At 41.2% G+C, this 20,385-nt stretch overlaps 2 protein-coding genes across 2 annotated transcripts; both read right to left on the bottom strand.

Annotated features, from left to right (window-relative positions):
- Window positions 1-297: 297 nt before the first annotated feature.
- LOC148788427 (secreted RxLR effector protein 161-like) lies at window positions 298-798 on the bottom strand. The gene has a single exon (XM_088880071.1). The coding sequence runs from the start codon at window positions 796-798 to the stop codon at window positions 298-300; it is 501 nt and encodes a 166-aa protein (XP_088736197.1).
- Window positions 799-16,700: 15,902 nt separating this feature from the next.
- Window positions 16,701-19,901, bottom strand: LOC148788428 (STOREKEEPER protein-like). The gene is made up of 2 exons (XM_088879486.1): window positions 18,741-19,901; window positions 16,701-16,948 (listed from the first exon to the last, which is right to left on the bottom strand). Exon 1 carries the CDS (start codon window positions 19,721-19,723, stop codon window positions 18,782-18,784), a length of 942 nt encoding a protein of 313 aa, XP_088735612.1. The 5' UTR covers window positions 19,724-19,901; the 3' UTR covers window positions 16,701-16,948; window positions 18,741-18,781.
- Window positions 19,902-20,385: the final 484 nt, after the last annotated feature.

Genomic DNA, 20,385 nt, shown 5'->3' on the forward strand with positions numbered 1-20,385 from the left:
CGTCAAAGGATCAGCCAAATTGTCCTTTGTTCCCACAAAGTCAATGCCAATTACTCTGTCTGACACTATGCCCTTATAGACTTCAGTCTAACTTGGATGTGTCGTTTGGTCTTTTGATTGTATTTACGACTCCTCACATTGATATTGTGTTTTGGCTATCAGAATGTACAACAATCGGTGGAAGAGGCTGACTTACAATGGAAAGTTGTGATAACAACCCAAATACCCGTTCTGCCTCGGTACCAGTGGTATCTAACGCACATAACTCGGCTTCAAACATAGACCGGGTTACCAAGTCTATTTTGCAGACTTCCAGGAGACTGCGCCCCCACCTAAGGTAAACACATATCCTGAACACCCATTACTCCCAAAGTTTTTGGCTATCCAGCTAACATCATTATATCCCTCAAGAACAGCAGGGAATTTTTCATAATGTATAGCCAGTAATACCGTGCCCTTTAGGTACCGTAGTACTCTATCCAAAGCACTCCAATGGGTTTTGTCAAGACAACTAGTGTATCTAGCCAGCTTAGAGATAGAAAAGGATATATTCGGTCTCGTGCCATTTGCCAGATACTGTAAGCTCCCAATAATTTGGGAATACGTTAGCTGTGCAACTAAAACACCACTTTCATTTTTTAATAAAGCTACAGAAGGATCATATGGTGTTTTAGCAATTCTACTGTTTTGATAACCAAATTTCTCAATTATCTTCTCAACATAATGAGATTGAGAAATGGCTATTCCATCAGTTGAACGAGTTAACTTGATGCTAAGAATCACATTAGCCTCACCCATATCCTTCATTTCAAACTTATTTTTCAAAAATAACTTGGTTTCGATAATAATATTTAGACATGATCCTATTAACATAATATCATCTACATACAGGCATAGAATTATCATTTTATCTCCTTTAACCATGCAGTATATACACTTATCATTCTCATTTACAGTGAAGCCAAACGCAACGCAAGAATAGTTTTTTCAAACTTTTCATGCCACTATTTAGGTGCTTGTTAAAATCCATATAGAGACTTAACAAGTTTACAAACTTTATGCTCGTTACCATGAGCTACAAAACCCTCAGGCTGATCCATGTAAATTTATTCCTCGAGTTCACCATACAAGAAGGTTGTTTTCACATCCATCTGATGAATCGGGAGATTATAAACCGAAGCAAGTGCTATAAGCACCCGAATTTGTAGTCAATCGAGCTACTAGAGAATAGGTATCGAAATAGTCTATTCCCTCCTTTTTTTTAAACCCTTTAGCCACCAATCTGACTTTAAACTTATCTATGGTCCCATCAGGCTTCAGTTTTCTTTTAAAGATCCACTTACCCAATAGTAGTACACCTCGGAGGAAGATCGACTAACACCCACGTTCCATTGGAAACAATGGAGTCCATATCACTTTTGGCAGTTTCTTTCCGCTGCTTGGCTTCTTCAGAAGCCATAGCATCTTTGAAAGTGATCGGATCATCCTCGATGTCGTAAGTGACAAAGTCACTTTCAAAATTCTTGACAATCCTAGCTCTCTTACTCCGTTTAGGTTCATCTAACTTCTCATGAGTCTGATTAGAACTACTAGGGCTAACCCCTACATTTGACATCTTTTCCACATGTTCAGAAATAGATGTGGAGGCAAGTGAATCATCAGGCGAAATATTTGAAGGTACTGCATAACGAAATTCAACTATTGTGTTGACCTCAATGCTTGGAATTTTTTATTTAATAACCAGAAATATTAGGGTATAACTTGTCTCCACATAGCCTAAGAACACAGCATCAACCCTCTTAGGACCCAATTTCTTTCGTTTGTGTTATGGGACTAGCACTTTTTCTAGGCACCCCCACACTCGAAAGTATTTGAGGCTTGTTTCCTACCTTTCCACAATTCGAAAGGAGTACTCGTATTGTGTTTTAGAGGGACTCTATCCTTTCGTTCAACTATTCCATTAGACGAAGGGGAATATGGAGGAGTCTCTTCATAAACAATGCCAAAAGTTTGACAATATTCGTTGAACTTACTCGACTCATACTCTCCTCCTCTATCGGACCTTAGTCTTTTAAGTTTCTTACCAGTTTGGGTTTCTGCTTCATTTTTAAATAAAATAAATTTATCTAAGACTTCATTCTTATTTTTTATGAGAAACACATTATAGTATCTACTGCAATAATTTATAAAGGTGATAAAATATCATTTGTGGTCCCAAGTCAAAACTCCATTGAACTCACAAATATCAGTATGAACTAAATCAAGTATTTTCGAATTCCTTTCAATTGACTGATAGGGTTTCCTAACTTATTTAGCTTCTACACAAACTTGGCATTTATTGTTTCGTTCAATATTTTGACTAGGAATTAAATTCAAATTCATCATTCGTTTGATCGAATTTAGATTTAAATGACTAAACTACTATGCCATAGAGTAGAAGATTCCACATTCAATATAATAGAATCAGAAATATCAATTTTATTATTATCAACTCGAACTTTGAACAAGCCATCGTCTAAATAGCCTTTACCGACAAAAATACCAAATTGCTGAATTACAACTTTATTAAATTTGCAAACCAACTCATATCTCTCCCTAACTATTACAGAACTACTAATGATATTTCTTCTGACAGTGGGTACATGATGAACTCTTTTTAGCGATAGAATGCGCCCTGAAGGAACTTTCAAGTCCACGCTTTCCATCCCAAATACTTCAGATGTACTGGAGTTCCCCATGCTTACTGTCCTTCCACTGATGACCTGATAAGACACAAAGAGAGATTTATCAGTACAAACGTGCACATTCGCTCCAGTGTCAATCAACCAATCATATGGTTCGTAAATAGCCAGGAGTTCGGGTTATACAGATACATACCCGCGAGTTGCTCTTTAGGTGCTAGCACCGCTACAACCTCCCACAACCATATTGACAGCTGTCTGCCCAGTTTTTGCTTTTTTATTAGGACAAAGCTTGGCCCAGTGTCCCACCACAGGTTCCAGCATGGTTTGTTTACTTTTGGTTTCTTATTTTTGGAGGCTTTTATTGATGGCTTTTGAGTTCGTGTTAATCTTATTCACTTTCTATTTCCCCACTATTAGATTGGCCCTTGGTTGATGTTCAACATGCATCTTGTGCGTTTGGTTTCTATGTTCTTCCTCAATGCAGATAGCAATCATAAGATCATCCAAAGAAAATCTCCCTTTCTGATGCTTGAGTGTCATGCCAAAATTTTCCCAAGATTTGGGAAATTTGTCCACTATGGACATGACCAGAAACTTCTCGGGAAGCTTCATCTCAGGATCAGCCAGAGTATGCTCAAGATTGATAATCTCATGAGTCTGTTCAGCTACAGATCAGTCCTCAACCATTTGATACGTCATGAACTTGGAAACGGAATACTTTTCGAGCCCTTGCTCTTTAGTATTATATTTTCGGACAAACTCAACCCACAGAGACTTAGCAGTGTAAGAATCGAAATAATAGACATCGAAGAGCGTATTTGACAAGGTTGACAAAATAGCTCCTCTGCTTATTTCATCCCTTTCTGTCCACTGCGCTATCTCAGCAGTTTTGGGATCGGTATCAGTAGGTTCAGGTCTGGTCACCTGAATCACTGACAAGAGTCCTTTCATCGTCAACCAAATTTTCATTCTCTGTTGCCAGCGTTTGAAAAACTGGCCCAAAAACTTGTCCGGTAAACCAGTCAAGTCGACCTTGTGTGTGATCGAAATTGCAATAGAAATTGGCTTAGCCATCTTTAGTATTTTAGGAAACTAAAAGTAACATTTTAAAAAATGAGTTTGAAAATAGCGTTTTCCAAAATAGTTCCAACAACAAAATTTGATTTTTCAAAACCTGTATATTTTCTTCAAGACTATTGAAAAAATATTTGGTTTCAAGCAATCGAAACGATATTTTGAAATATTACAATGGGATTTAGAAATCGAAAGCAATTAAAGCCACGTTGGAACAAATAACATAAAGCAATTAGAAATGCTATTTATGACAAGAAATTTAAACTGAAAACTTGCAACGAGAATTGTATGGTAACGATTCTCAGTACAATTGAAGTCGTTAATTTAACCGAATTGCAGAATTACTGCTTGCCTTGAATAAAATATACGCCCCGTATCAGAAGTGCATTGGGTTCAACGTAATTTCTCCCAGGATAAGATGGTTATAGTTCTTTCGATTTCAGCACTATACCGAAGAACACCTCAATCAAACACTCAAAAGCTAGTAATCAAAACATTATAGTTCAAATTTTTAACAAAATATAGAAGCCGAAAGAGAGAGAGGGAGAGAAAACTCAAAGTGTGAGTTTGTTGTTTGTGGTGTGTACCAAATGGTGAAGAGACAAGCCTTTATGTAGGCTTTAAAAATTCAGCAATTAAAAACAGCAATGAAGACAAAATTAATGGCCATGAGTCCCCATCCAAAACCGGAAGATGATTTTGAACAAAAATTGTTGTTTCATCTCAACCAATTGCAATTTGAGGTTGATTTTGAAAAACTGTTTCATTACATTAAATATTGAATTGGATGCTTTTCAAGGCAAATGAAAATGGATGTTGGCAATAGAAATGTATCTACAATTCTATGGGTTTCCACAAAAAAAAAAAAAATCCCAACACAATCAACATCGTGTACAGGACCAATTTCTTTTATTTCTGGAACACGCTTGAGTACAAGAATGAATGTGATGGGTATCTACTACAATATGCTAGGAAATGATAAAAACGCCCTTCATTAAGGGTATTAATGTCCTTTCTCTACAGGATCTGCGCCTCTTCTGTCGGGCGGGTCGCAGAGGACCCGACCCGATCCAAATAACAGCCTTGAAGACCCAGACAATCACAGTCGTCCGATCTGGACGCGAGCCAGTAGGATAAGGCCACATGGCCCAGTCAACAGTATCCAGCTGTGCTCTATAAATAGACCCGAAATGCCGTAATTAAAGGTAGTTGTTCTGCATTTATTGAGATCGAACTATGTGATCGCTTACTTTTCTCTCGATCAACCTAACTTGAGCGTCGAAGGGTCATTGTCGAGAACGTGCCCGACGAGCTCATTGTTCTTGTCTTATTCTCAGGGAACCCAAAATCTGATCTTGGAGGAGTTAGCTATCTGTGATGAGTTCGTATATAGGGATCGGTGAATTCGTGCCGGAGCCGTCTGTGGGAACATCTAAGAAGTATCATCATGGAAGGTTCATCGAGGAGAAACGCCGGGGAAGAAGAGACGCCTAGGAAAGGAGGACCTACGATACAAATAACAAAAGATGAATTGCAAAGAATGATAGAAGAAGCGAGTCGGAATGCTATTGTAGTATATGAGAGAAGAACTGCGACCCCAGTAGTCAAAGAAACTGCTAGGAGGCAACTATTCAAAAATACTGAGCCCCGTAGAGAGTCGAGGGAGCATAGTGAGCAGGAACGCCGGAGTAAACGACCGGCTTCATCGGAAGCTGGATCCAACAGTCATATTCGAACAAAGAGAAGAGAACCTGTGATATCGCGGGCAGAGGTCGAGAGCGTGGGAAGACAGATAGAGAGCTTGAACAAACAAATCGATGAGTTGAAGAAACGAGGAGAGATAGTCTCACACAACAAGAATTCCCCTTTCAATAATGACATTTTGGTTCAAACAGTCGAACCGGGTTTTAGAGTACCTGATTTGCAGAGGTACGACGGAATGAAGGATTCGCAGGAGCATGTGCCTGCATTTGAAATGGTGATAAACTTATACAGACAACCGGGTCCTATCATGGCAAAATTGTTCGCAACTATGCTCACGGGAAAGGCACAAGAATGGTTCACAAATTTGCCCCGGGGAAGCATTGAATCTTACGAACAGCTGGTACAAAAGTTCAATTTTCATTGTGCAAGCAAAAAGAAACAGAAGAGGTCGGCAACCTATCTGTTCAACATCCGATAGAGGGAAGAGGAGACCTTGAAGAACTTCTTGGGGAGGTTCAATAATGAGACGTTGGAGGTGCAAGAATTGAGGATTGACATGATCTTAAGTATTTCGAGTCACGGGTTGAGGAAAGGTCCCTTCACATCTGCGCTCGCTCGCGACCCTCCGAGGGATGTTGAGCAGTTAATGGCTTTAGCTCAGAAGTGCATAGAGGAGGAAGAGGTGAACGCGATGAAGGATTCTGAACGAAGAGAGCGCGAACACACGTACAGGTCGAAAATGCAGACGTTCTGAAATGGCCAAGGCACACCAGGTATGCCCCATCTAAAAAATTTTCTAACAAACATTGCAGATTTCATCGCGAGAGGGGGCACAACACGGAGGAATGTTTCCAACTTACGAACGAGATTGAGAGGTTGGTTAGACAGGGATACTTCCAGGATCGGGTTCCCCCAAACTGCAAGATTAGTAAGGAGACGATGAGGAGTAGGTCGAGAAGCCGGGATCGAAATCCTGGCCCTTCAAAAACGGAAAAAGCCCCACCCAGCGGGAACAATGAACCAACCAAAGGGGTGATCTACACCATTGCAGGGAGCTCGAGTTCGGGTGATTCGAGCAGGACCAGGAAGAGATGTTCTAGAACCATGAGCTCGGGCAGAGGAAGAGAGTTCGTGCCAAAAGTTGAAGAGGAAGAAGCCATTTCCTTTGATAGCTCAGACAAGCCAGAAGAAAGCGGAGATATGAATGATCCAATGTTCATCCGGTTGGACATAACAAATTTCACTGTTCACAAGGTGTGGGTAGACAGTGGCAGTTCCGCGGACATCATCTTCAAAAGCGTGGTTGACAAGATAGGTCTAGAGAATGCTCGGTTGGAACCGGTGAAGACTCCGCTGGTCAGTTTTGGGGGGAGCGAAGTAGCCTCTTTGGGAACGATCGAGCTACCCGTGTCCATGGGAGATGAGCCTAAGAGAAAAACATTGATGGTTAAATTTCTGGTAGTAGATACTTCGTTCGCTTACAACGTTATCCTGGGTAGACCAAGGCTGAATTCATTCCGAGCAGTCATTTCCACTTATCACATGAAGATGAAGTTCCCCATAGAGTACGGGATTGGAGAGGTGTCATGCGACCGAAAGGAGGCTAAAAAATGCTACAAGTTATCACTAAAAGGGGAGTCCGAACAGAAGAAAAGGAAGATCAAGGAAGATGCTGAACATCGACCCTATGAGCCAGAACACTTGAAGCCCAGCGATGAATATAAGGTTGTGCAGCTCGTGCCTGAAGAACCCGACAAAACTACCAGAATTGGGGCGAACATGGATAGAGAGATGACCATGATAGATTTTTTGAGAAAGAACATGGACTTGTTCGCTTGGAATCCTTCGAATTTTACAGGGATCGACCCAGAGGTCATTGTGCATCGTTTGAACGTCGACCTGGGGGCCCGACCTGTACAGCAGAAGAAGAGGTCGTTTGGGAACGATAAGAAGGAAATCATCAGATAGGAGATCGACATATTTCTTAAAGCCGGGTATGTGTCTGAAATTCAGTATACGAATTGGCTTTCAAACGTGGTGCTTGTCCCCAAATTCTTGAAAAAATGGCGCATGTGTGTTGATTTCACAGATCTAAATAAAGCCTGTCTAAAGGACCCATACCCCCTGCCGAGGATCGATATGATGGTAGACTCAATAATCGGGTTCGAAATGTTTTCGATGATGGACGCCTATCAGGGGTATCATCAAATCCACATGGCCGAGGATGACAGAGATAAGACCTCATTCATCACCGACAAGGGGATCTATTACTACAACATGATGCCATTCGGTCTGAAGAATGCGGGCGCAACATATCAACGACTGGTTAACAAGATGTTTGGTGACCTACTAGGAAAAACAATGGAAGTATACGTTGATGATATGCTGGTCAAAAGCAGGAGATCGCAGGATCACCTTGAGGACCTCGCACAAGCGTTCAGTATAATGAGGTCGTACGGAATGAAACTGAATCCAAACAAGTGCACCTTTGGAGTAGGAGGCGGAAAATTTCTGGGGTACATGGTTAGCGAACGAGGAATTGAGGCTAACCCGAAAAAGATCTAAGCCATAATGAACTTGCGATCACCAACTACGATCAAAGAGGTGCATAAGCTAACTGGAAAGATCGCATCATTGAGCAGGTTTATTTCTCGATCGGCAGATAGAAGCCTACCTTTCTTCAAGGTTTTCAGGAAATCGAAAAACTTCGCATGGATTGAGGAATGCGAGAAAGCGCTACAAGAGTTAAAGGAGTATCTGACAAAACCCCACCTACTAGCAAATCCAAAGGAAGAAGAAACCCTGTTATTGTACTTCGGCATATCGGAGAATGCAGTCAGTTCGGTTTTGGTGCGGGAAGAAGCCGGTAATCAGAATCTAATATATTATGTTAGCAAGATGCTCCAAGGCGTTGAATCGAAGTATTCAGAGATAGAAAAGTTAGCGCTCGCCTTAGTAGTAACGGCTCGAAAGTTGCGACCTTACTTTCAATCGCACAAAGTGGTGGTATTGATAAATCACCCCCTAAAACACGTGATGTCGCGACTCGAGGCCTCAGGCCGATTGATCAAATGGGTTGTCGAATTGGGACAGTATGACGTTGACTATCAGCCCAGGACTGCACAGAAAGCACAAGTGCTGGCAGACTTTGTGACGGAGCTATCTAGCGACCTGAAATCACCTCTAGCTGCTGAAGAGCAGGGCTCGAAATGGATGTTGCATGTGGATGGTTCCTCAATGCCAACAATGGAGGAGCGGGCATATTGATTCAAGGGCCCAAGGGAGTAGAGATCGAGGTGGCAGCTCGCTTGTCTTTTCCTGTAACCAATAATGAGGCAAAATATGAAACACTCATCTTGGGATTAGAACTTGCATATGAAGCTGGTTCCAAAGACCTGGAGGTTTTCACAGATTCTCAATTAATTGCATTGTAAATTGAAGGAACGTAAGAAACTAGGGAAAGGACGATGACATCTTACAAGGAGATCGTACAAAAATTAATGAGCAAACTTAACAAATGTTCTATTTTACAGGTGCCTAGAACAGAAAACGACAAAGCGGATGCCTTATCCAAATTTGGGGCCGCAATGGATGGGATTAGAGATCGTAGAATAACAGCGTTGGTGCGTGAGCGATCAGCCCTAGCAAGCAGAATGGAGGTGCAAGTAGTCTCCGAAGCCGAGTCGTGGAAGGATGAAATCATTAAATACTTGGAGAACAACATCTTGCCTACCGATCCCGTTGCGGCGAAAAGAGTGAAATTCCGAGCTACACGATTCACTATGTTGTCGGGGCAACTGTACAAGCGAACACTGGATGGGCCTCTCCTGAAATGCTTAGACGAGGAGAGAGCCTTGTACGTGATGCGCGAAATCCACGAAGAGAGCTGTGGGAACCATTCAGGTGCGAGATCGCTGGCTCAGAAGATCATACGACAGGTGTATTTCTTGCCCACATTGGTCAAAGATTCCAATGACCTGGTGAAGAAGTGCGAAAGCTATCAGAAATATGCATCCCTGATACACCAACCAGCGATCTCAATGGAGCCGATCAAAATAGCTTGTCCGTTCGACCAGTGGGGAATAGACATCGTGGGACCTTTCCCCCCTGCACAAGCTCAAAAGAAATTCATCATTGTAGCGGTCGAATACTTTTCCAAGTGGGTCGAAGCGGAGGCCGTGGCCAAGATATCCGAGAGAGAAGTCATTAACTTCATTTGGAAGAACATCATCTGCAGGTTCGGAAAACCCAGAATTTTAATTTCTGATAATCGCACCCAATTTCAGGGAAGAAAGATTACAGAATAGTGCAATGAGCTCAAGATCGAACAGCACTTCACGGCGGTCGCGAATCCGCAGGCCAATGGGCAAACGGAGGTGACTAACAGAACGATCCTACAACACTTGAAAACACAACTAGAAAATAAAGGATCATGGGTAGACGAACTGCCAAGAGTTCTATGGGCTTACCGCATAATTCCGCGAGCTGCTATAGGCGAGATCCCATTTTTCCTGGTATACGGGACGGATGCTATAATTCCTACGGAGGTAGGAGAGGAGTCCCAACGGATCACATCTTACGACCCTAGTTCTAACCAAGGTGAGTAGAATTTCGACCTTACAGTGATCGAAGAGAAGAGAGATGCGGCATACGCCCGAATCTTGCACCACAAGGGGTTAATGATGAAAAATCATGATTGAAGGGTTCGACCAAGGCAGCTAGAAGTGGGAGATCTTGTGTTAAAGAAAGTGGAGGCCTCCAAACACGTTGGAAAATTGGAATCGCCATGGGAGGGGCCATACAAAGTCACCAAGATCAGGAAAAAAGGTACGTACAAGTTGCAAGATATGCAGAGACGAAACTTGCCGCGACCATGGAATATCCAGATCTTGAAAAAGTTCTATGTGTGAAGGGAGATTGCATTTATGGAGCCTGTGAAAGGCCGTCAACTAGCTGGAGAGCGCTTATTATGGAGCCTGTGAAAGGCCATCAACTGCGGAGAGATCACATTTAAGGAGCCTATGAAAGGCCATCAACTGCGGAGAGGTCGCACTTAAGGAGCCTGTGAAAAGCCATCAACTGCGGAGGGATCGCATTTCTGGTGCCTGTGAAAGGCCAATCAACCGTCCGAAGACGCCTCAAGGAGCCTGTGAAAGGCCATCAACTGCGGAGAGGTCGCATTTCTGGTGCCTATGAAAGGCCAATTGACCGTCTGAGGACACCTAAAGGAGCCTGTGAAAGGCCACAAAATACGAAGATCGCATTAATGAAGTCAGTTTGAAAGTTCACATCCAAGGTTAGGAAGGTCGCATTTTTTGTATCAGAAACAGTCATTAATACATATGATAATATCTGAAAGGACTTGTACAAAGTGTAATCCCTTTTTGTAATCCCTTTTGAGAAATTCCAAGAAGCCAATTTGTCTTTTCGTGTTACATTGATTCAAAAATTATGCTTATCTTATGCTTGGTATTACCTATTGCCGAATTCTTCCAAACGCCACACGCCAACTGAAAAAGAGGCGTTCAACAAACTACAATCTGAAAAAGACGCAGCCTGCAGTGCGATCTGAAAAAGATGCACTTCACACGCCAACTGAAAAAGAGGCGTTCAACAAACTGCAATCTGAAAAAGATGCACTTCACACGCCAACTAAAAAAGAGGCGTTCAACAAACTGCGATCTGAAAAAGACGCAGCCTGCAGTGCTATCTGAAAAAGAGGCGTTCAACAAGAACACACACTATCTGAGAAAAAAGAGCACCCGAGGAAGACCGATGAGAAGTAAAAGGCATCAATACACGAGCTGTCAAAAGATCTATTCTTTCATTAATGAAGCATCATGTACAGGACAACATCAAAAAATCATGCCCTTCAAAACCAGCCGTAAAAAAATTACAAGTATGTCATTGACAAGTGTATCAATAAGAATTGTCTAAATGAACCAAGCCCCTGATCACATCAGTCGTCGGCTTCTAGCCCCTCCCTCAAAGCTGCAAACTTATCCTCCTCAAGATCGGGTTCATCAGGATAGGGTTGAAGGTCGCCATCGAGCGTGATATCCATTTGGCTGCGATTAAAAGACTCCTGAAATCCACCAAGTTTCTTAATTTGAGCCTCACACGTCTTATAGCCCTTGGTGAAAGAGTCAGTAGACTTGATCTCAACAGCAGTCTTGAAAGTGTCCGTCTTCAAGAAGTCGTAGACAACAACCATACAGGAGCTCGCTAAAATCTGGTGATGCTCTTCCAGTGAAATGCGACCGGCCTGGCCTTCATCAAATCCCTTCTTATGGCCCCCGACCAGCCGGACCTCCTTGCCAGCCTCAAACCCTTCTTTCCGACCTTCTGATAGGGCGACCTCCTTGTCCTTGTTAGCAGCTGCAAGCTCGCCTTTCCAAAACCCGGAGTTTCTCGAGCAAAGTCTGCATCTCCTCCACATGAGCTCGATCCGTTCTATCCCTATCAGCCAGTTGTGCTTGGAGCTCCTTCACCTTCCTATCGGACAAAATGTGGTTTTTGCGATAGGTCGTGCATTTCATGCATAGGCTCCGGAAGAACGTCAATGCCTACAATATTGATCAAAATTGTTTAGAGTCGAATACCAAAACTGCAGTAAAAATTATGAGATTACCTGTAGCTGAGCATGAACCCCATATTCCTCGACCCTGAGGGGATTGTTTGCTGCTAAGGAGCTCTGATCATGGAGAGAGGTGAAAGAGTCGTACAGCTCGAAGGACTCCCCTCCTGCTTTTTGACAAAAGGATAGAACTAGAAGAGTTGTTCCACCTCGGAGCCATCCGATCTCCATTCTGTTCAGACGGATGGGGCTGATCGCCTCTCAATGCCTCCTTGGTCTCTTCCCAGCAAGAGGCAAGTTGTTCTAACTGCGGAAACCTTTCGCGTTTATCTGCCTGTTCGGCCTTAACTGCAGCTTCCTTGGCCATCCTGCTCAATGATTTGGATCGATGGGACTTTGAGGGTTTCGAAGACCCAGAAGGTCCTGTTGGCTCTTTATCTCTTGCCTCATCCCCATGCCCGTGCTTGTGCGAAGCCCACTTCCGTTTTTTCTTTTCTCCACTATCGCGGTCGTGCTTCTCAAGTACACCCCCCTGATCGCCGCTCAGATCGTCGAGATTCAGTTCTAAGTCAGAAGAGTTGTATCCATGCAGAGGAAGAGGGGGCGTCTCCTCGCTGTTGACCTGAATAGGATGATGGTCAGTAGGGTTTGCAGGCACAGGGGCTCGCGAAGGGGCTTGTATAGGTGAGCTCGAAGGGGGATCTGCAGGAGGTGCGACCTGTTTCCCATGGCCTTCAACTTATTTTCGGCCGCCTTCAGCCGTAGAGTGTAACGAGAGCTCATGATTATACTATCTGCAAAACAGAGGTATGTAAGCGAACTCAAACAGAATGATAAGGTAATGCGTCGTACGAGAAAAAGAGATCACCTAATGACTCTTCGACGTGGAGGGGCGTTGGAGAGCCCAGACAGTCGCAAAACCTTCTCAGTGAGAAGCTTCTTGGGGTCGTACTTATAAGAGGTTAAACTATTTATTTGATCGCCCTCCAGCCCCCCTCCACTTGTCTTGGGAACAGGTTTATATTTACTCCATTCCATTTTAAAAGGCCAAATACGGGTTGGTGGTCGAACAATTCTAACCAGGCCTCTGCGTTCGATTTTAAAGTACCCAGATATCTACAATCAGGCTTGGCAGAAAGGTAGAAGAAACCCCTATCACCTGATCGTTTGGAAGAGGTGAAAGAGTATAAACTCCAGAAGTTATCAAAACTGGGTTCAACACCCAAATATTGCATTATTACGACAAAAAGAACAATATGAGTAATAGAGTTGGGAGAAATCTGCATAGGGCATATCTCTAGTTTATTCAAAATTGCGGATAGAAGAGGAGCTAAAGGGAACCTCAACTCGGCGTCGAGATGTTAGATAGAAAAGGCACAGAAACCAGGGGGAGGATGGTGCATGCGATCGAAAGCCCTACGAATGATAATCTCGTACTTAGGGGGTATGTAATATTTTTCCCTAATCTTGCGAATAGGGGTTCTGACACTACTGACTACAGCTTCCCAAGGATTCCTAGCGAGCCTATCTTGGAATATTTCAAGGGTAGAAGGCCCAGCTTGTTTATCAAGAGTTTTGGAAATCTAGAACTTTTTGTTCCTTTTTGGAGAGGTAGAAAAGGAACCATGAGCAGACCTAGAAGGGGTCGCAGACGACCCGGAGCCAGAGCTCGAACCAGAATTTGAACTAAAGCTGGAAGACATCGTACCTTAGAACAGGATGGCTCTGGAAGCTGAAGATCGAACGCGAACTCGAAGTTATAAGCACTGGTCGCTAAAGCTTATGTGTGGGGGGGGGGGGGAAATGTTTGAATGAATGGTGTATTTATAGGTTCACTTTTTTGGGGAAGCGCGCCACAGACAAGGTCACCGGATGATGCCACGTGTTCGTCAGAAGTGCGAGATCGATGGATGCAACCGTTCTACTTCTTCAAAAGCAATAAATTGCACTTTGAATAAGTGAGGGAGTAATGATGGGTATCTGCTGCAATATGCTAGGAAATGACAAAAACACTCTTCATTAAGGGTATTAATGTCCTTTCTCTAGAGGATCCGCGCCTCTTCTGTTGGGCGGGTCGTAGAGGACCCGACCCGATCCGAATAACAGCCTTGAAGACCCGGACAATCACAGTCGTCCGATCTGGACGCGAGCCAGTAGGATAAGGCCACGTGGCCCAGTCAACAATATCCAGCTGTGCTCTATAAATAGACCTGAAACACCGTAATTAAAGGTAACTGTTCTGCATTTATTGAGATCGAACTTTGTGATCGCTTACTCATCTCTCGATCAACCTAACTTGAGCGTAGGAGGGTCATTGTTGGGGACGTGCCCAACGAGCTCATTGTTCTTGTCTTATTCTCTGGAAACCCAAAATCTGATCTTGGAGGAGTTAGCTATCTGTGACGAGTTCGTATATAGGGATCGCTGAATTCGAGCCGGATCAGAATGGATATCCCAACCTTCTGTGCCATAACATTCTGTTACAAATTTGAGATGTAAAGCAAGTATTTTTTTAGCTTGATGTATGAATCAATGATAGTGGAACCGAATGAAGATTTGTCTAAGAAATACAAAATTGCCCAATTGTGTTCCTACAGCTAGAGCCCTTTTAGTCTTCTGATTATGAAAAGTGCAATGAGATGAACAAAACAACACTTCTATAGATGAGGATGAACAAAGCTTAGGAACTGATAATAAATTAAACTTTAAAGGAAGGTACTAACAACACGACATTGAGTGCACAGTCTGTGTGAGTGATTGAGTAGTACTGTCAGGCAAATGAACTAAGGTAGGGTGAAGCAAAGGTGAAAGATTATCAAGAATGCAAGTGGTAGCACACATGTGATAGGTTGCCCTCATATCTACAATCCAAGAGGATAAAATTTCAGCTCCATATCTAGCAAAAACAACATTCATACCTGCAAAATCATCCACATTCGCCAGGTTTCCTTGTGGCTGATCAACCTGCATATTGCTCTTCATTAATCTGATTAACTCCTGTAACATATCCTCCTTATTATCATACTGGAGCACCCTTCTTAGGTCCAACTTCTGCTGCAAATTCTCTGACTGATCTTGCATATCGTTTTCTCTTGTCCATGTAGCTTAAAACATGTGTCCCTATTATAGCCTGTTTTATCACAATGCGTGCAACATTGTGTTCTTTTGTTAGCAACATATTTCTTCCTGTCAAATTTGGCTCCTCCTTGCACATACCGTTGTATTTTCAATGGTATCAGTTAGTTCCATGTCCACCTGCTTTTGTTTCTCAACACTCTATATCATTGCATATGCTTTCTTAATTATGGGAACTAGATCCATTGCATATTTTTCATATAATGTTACGGAGCCCGTCCCAAATAGGAATGGTCTTGCATGAACTATTCCTAAGTATTTGTAACACCATTTATAAGGATGGATGTCCAACCGTCCCAAAATCGTTCCAAAAACCGCTCCCAATTAGTTTGGTATCTTGAAAACCATTCCAGATACAAAAGAAAAAAAAATTGTTCCTAAACCCGCCCCCAAATTCCGCCTTTTTTTTTTCTAGTGTAATGAAGTTTTGTTTAAGGAATTTTTAGTCTTTTTTAAAAATTTATTTATTATTTTGCCAGATAAATGAAGGGTGTCGTTGTATTGCAGATTTTTTTTTTGCAAGCATTTTAATGTTTTACAAACCTCAAGGAGGATAATGTAATTTCCTACCTAACAAGGACGTATTTGCAATTATACTAAATCTCAAAAGGTGTGGATTTACTTCACCCTAATATATAAGATAATCCCTGCAATGGACAAAAAACAGCTACGTTAGCAAAGAAAAAATAATATATTACATTTAAGTAAAAAATATGTAAGATCATAACATTTAACTCCCTTAATATTTTAAAATATTACAATTTGGTCCAAAGGGCATTTTTGTCTCAAAATTGGTCAAATAATAGTCAAACATTTTATTAGGGATATTTTGGGTATAATATGTGATAAATTCACCGAAAACCTATCGGTGGAGTTAAATGTTAGATGGGACAAACCTCAAGGAGGGTAAATATAATTTTTTATTTAATAAAAATGTATTTGTAATTATGTCAAACATAAGGGACTGTTGATGTAATTTACCCTTATTTTTTTTATTTATCACAAGTGTGCAGCTTATTTTATTGCAGAGACATTTTTTTTTTATCTTTCATAACTGGGCAGCTCATCTTTTTGCAAAATTTAGTGGAAAAACTTGTCATTTTATCGTGAGATGCATTCAAATTGTGACATAATAGGATATAATTCCCTTCAAAAAGTCTAGTGAGTTTCAAACCATGAAAAACCACCTTTGACCTTTCAAAAGTGGGTTTTCATCCCTCACATAACAGTTTAAATAGGGTTAGGACTAAAAGTGCAAAAGTTTTTCTTTCTAGGGGATCAAAATTGCTGAGCCCGTAATGTGTGGGACCAAAATTACAACAGTATCGATCTAGTGGGACCAAAATTGTAATTTTTCCCCCATTTATTCTCTTTATCTCTGACAGAAACAAAAAAAGAAGCAAAACAGAGTTGCAATTCAGTCAAAAGTGCCAACTTAATTGATATTTAGAATTATAATTTATACAAAAGTTGTTAACATTCACACGTTTCTTAATTTGTCATCTGTCCAAACAGAGCACATCATGTACAAAAAATCCACAACATTTGTAATGTGGCAAAACAAATCATCAAACAAGTATCTTTCTCGCTTTACAAAAAGGCAACATATTCATGTTGGCTAGTCATGATAAAAATTCACATCCTACACAAAAACAAGTGCCTTGTTTTGTCTACTTCTTTCTCTTCCCCTTATCCTTGAGTTGTTCAGATTGCATTGCAGTGTTCAAGTTTGAGAATGTGACATTGTTTACCATCCTTCATAATGGTTGGTCCACTTGAATAAGGCACAAAAAGAACATGTAAATGCTAAAGGGTTAGATACAAAATAGAAATTGCATATGATACATAACCACTTGAAAAATGCTTACTTGTTATTAGATACAAAACCTGAGGATGGCCAAGCATAGGTGGTGGTGCATGTGTAGGACCACTAGGTGATTTAGAATTGACGTTATGAAAACACCATATTGAAACATTAATTGAAACAACAAATTGATGGTCAAATTCCCATAGATCCTTTTATGGAAGGATACGTTGCCATCTTACAGCTAAGAACTACTAAGACTACAGAGGAAATCTCTATTCGCTCAGCTATGTTTAAAGTTAGCGTTTTTTAAGTCTTAAACTCATGGAGCTTATTTCTTGAATTTCTCGATCAAACATAAATTAAGTATTCGTTTTTCAATACAACCTAGTAAAATATAGCTATTATAAGAAATCTCCATTATGTCAGAACAGGTTCATCCATTTTAAAGAGTGGATTATTTGGATAGCATAGGTCATTTATAAAAAGATTTAGCTGAGCTTTGGGATCACCAAATTTTCATTAATACAAGCTGGATTTTGCATGCTTGTAAAGCAGTCATGCCCAAGTTCAGTTCTTAATTGGCTAATTAGACATTCAAAAGGAATCAAAAACTTGATGTAATAATAGACAACAATGTCTTGAAATATCTATTTGTCTATGTATCAGAAAACAGAAAAAAATCGCACTTGTTTTTTTTTGTTCATCTAATACTGCCTTTTTCCTAAGTCAAATACGGCTTCTCCGAAGAACATATTCTCTAATTTGTACGCTGTCTTTCTTTTTCACTTTTTCGTTAGAACAGTTGATTGGCTAATGCATCTGATTCTCTGAAAATATGTTTCTGGGATGTAACTGTTTCATTCTTTAACTTCTTGTTCCCCTGCCCTTCTCTTTATTTTTCTTATTTACTTACACTATTTTTCTTCATTCTCTTTGGGCCAGCAGCAGCAGCAAGATGGGATTTATAGTAAGGATGTCGGGACCATCAAATTACCGCAAGAGTAATCATTCAAGACTAGAGAGTTCCAATGCCATATTTCATGATTAGAATGCAAACATCTTAATGTACTTCTCCTGTGTTCTGCTTGTAACCTGCTTGCATTCGCATCCTAATAATATTGTCATGAAATCCATTCTCCAAATCCTTACTTCAAATCCAAATCTCTGTCCAAATACACCCTTAATGATTTTAGCCAAGGGGAAAAAGAGAACCGGCCATATGTTTGTGGCTTATGCAACAACAAAATAAAATTTGTCTAACCATTCAACCTTTTACTGTCTCTGAAATATTAGATTGGAATCTTATCTGAACTAATAAGCCAAAGGTAGTTTGGTAAACCTGGGATCATAATCTAGTATGACTGAAGCATTAGCCCTTTCTCCATCCTTGGGAACTCGTTAAGAATTCTTTATGACATTCTTAGCCATAGTATTTGTGCATTCTAAGTGCAGCTGCTGCTGCCTATGAGGCAAATATTTTATCTGCTTCCTAACTTGTGACTTGATTCTCTTTTATTAGTTATGACATGAAGACTTCATTGTGCAAACAGGCAAGTGCACCTAATTTATGTAATAATCTGAAAACCTGCTTTAAAATTTCGAAGACAAGAACTCTGTCAAAGACATAAAAAGGACTCCATCAAATCTAATTTTCCACAAAAACAGACATCAACTCAAGAAAACAGCATATATAACTGATATCAACATTCAGAAACAACTAAAAACTAACACTAAGATGGACAGCAACAGTATATTAAACCTGTTCAAAAGCCAAAAAGTCTCTTAAATCCTTCATTTGCTTCAGAGTAGATTGTGCAAGTCCCTCCTAATCAAATCAATCCTTTTAAGCTCCAGGCTAAGCTCTGCAGCTTTCACATCCCTCCACTTCTCTTCCAGCTCCTGTAACTTCTCTCTGCCAATCAAAAGGAATTTCTCCTTGATGAAGTTGGGATATCCATTTTCATTCAAAGACAATACCAAGAGTGGGTACGCAGAAGCAAACTCCTCTTTGTCAATCTTCCCCGTTTTTTTTTGGTTCTTCATTATCTCTTTGTCTGCATCATGCTCTTTCCCAGCCCGTTTTCTCTTCTTTTGGAATCTGCTTCTGTCTCCCTTTTGTGGTGTCTCCTTTTCTTTTTCAGCATGTTTATCCCCAGCTTCGCATTTATCTTCTCCCCACAGTGTCTTCGACACATCAAACACAGCGGATTCATGGGCGTCCAAGAAATCAACCCAGTCCCCATTGGCGCGAGCTTTTTTAAAATTGTTCTCAAACTTGCCCTTGAGCCTACGAATCTCCTCAGACACCTGAGTTCTGGTAAACTGATGCTGGAGATTGTCCTTGATGAAGTTGTAAAACTCGGTCCACTTGTTGTTCCTCCCGTCAGCCCAGAAAACGGCGAGGCCTTTAAGCAGAGCGATTTCATCCTCTTCGGAGAATATCTTAGAGAAAGGGGTGTTCTTCACGCTAGGTTTTGCGGCAGGCATGATGATGAAATTGGACGAAGACGAAGATGGGGAAGAGCACTCCGACTCCTCTTTTCCAGATACGGGTCCTTCTTCTTCACGCGGTGGATTCAACTTGGTCTTCTTCGGAGGCACTGCTGCTGTGCTTTCCTCTTCTTCGCTTTTGGAGTCTGAGTCAGAATTGGTTTCTTCGTCTGCCTCGTGAGTAGTTTGTTGCTTATCTTCTTCGTCTTCTCCTTCTCCATCTCCACTGAAACTCAGACGCTGGGGCCTCATTTTCAGGAGAGAAGTGGGAGGAGTGGAGTAGTGGGGAGAGCTTTGTACTTCGATTCGTGCGATTGAGCGACAGAAGAAGGGACGGGTGGAAGGCGAGGGGTTGAGGAGAAGCAGAAGAGGCCAGCAAGGCAGCAAGAAACTGCTCAGTTCCCAACAAACTTTTGCCCTCCCAACTCTTTCCTTCCCAACAAACTGAGCGACGGCCGAGTCCTTTTTTATAGTTTTTTGAAAATTTGGTTTTTTGAATTTTTTTATTATTAATTATGCATTTTTTTAATTTTTTATAAAATTTGATTTTTCTAAAAAATTTTAAGTTGTAAAATTAATTAGATTTATTATGTGCATTGGATGCACATATTTTCTACCGTCCGTTAATTGCAAATTACGAACCTATATTTTCTTCGTATAATTTATTTTGTGATATTGCATATCATGAATTGTTGTATTAGATGAGATGTATACTTTGAAATGTATGGATGGATGATCATGAAGCCCAACTTATGTGACCCACTAAGCCCGCAGTGAGTTTATGCTTAGTAAGGTGGTCCTATGTTATTACAAAATATTTTACCCATCAACATATAGATGGGCCTTGTAATTTCTTCGTGGGCCTCCTCCTCCATGGACTTTCTTCTCCCTAGGCTTGCTTAAAAATAAAAACC

Source organism: Sesamum indicum, linkage group LG4 (assembly GCF_026168435.1).
Source record: "Sesamum indicum cultivar Baizhima isolate 11 linkage group LG4, ASM2616843v1, whole genome shotgun sequence".
NCBI classification, from domain to species: Eukaryota; Viridiplantae; Streptophyta; class Magnoliopsida; order Lamiales; family Pedaliaceae; genus Sesamum; species Sesamum indicum.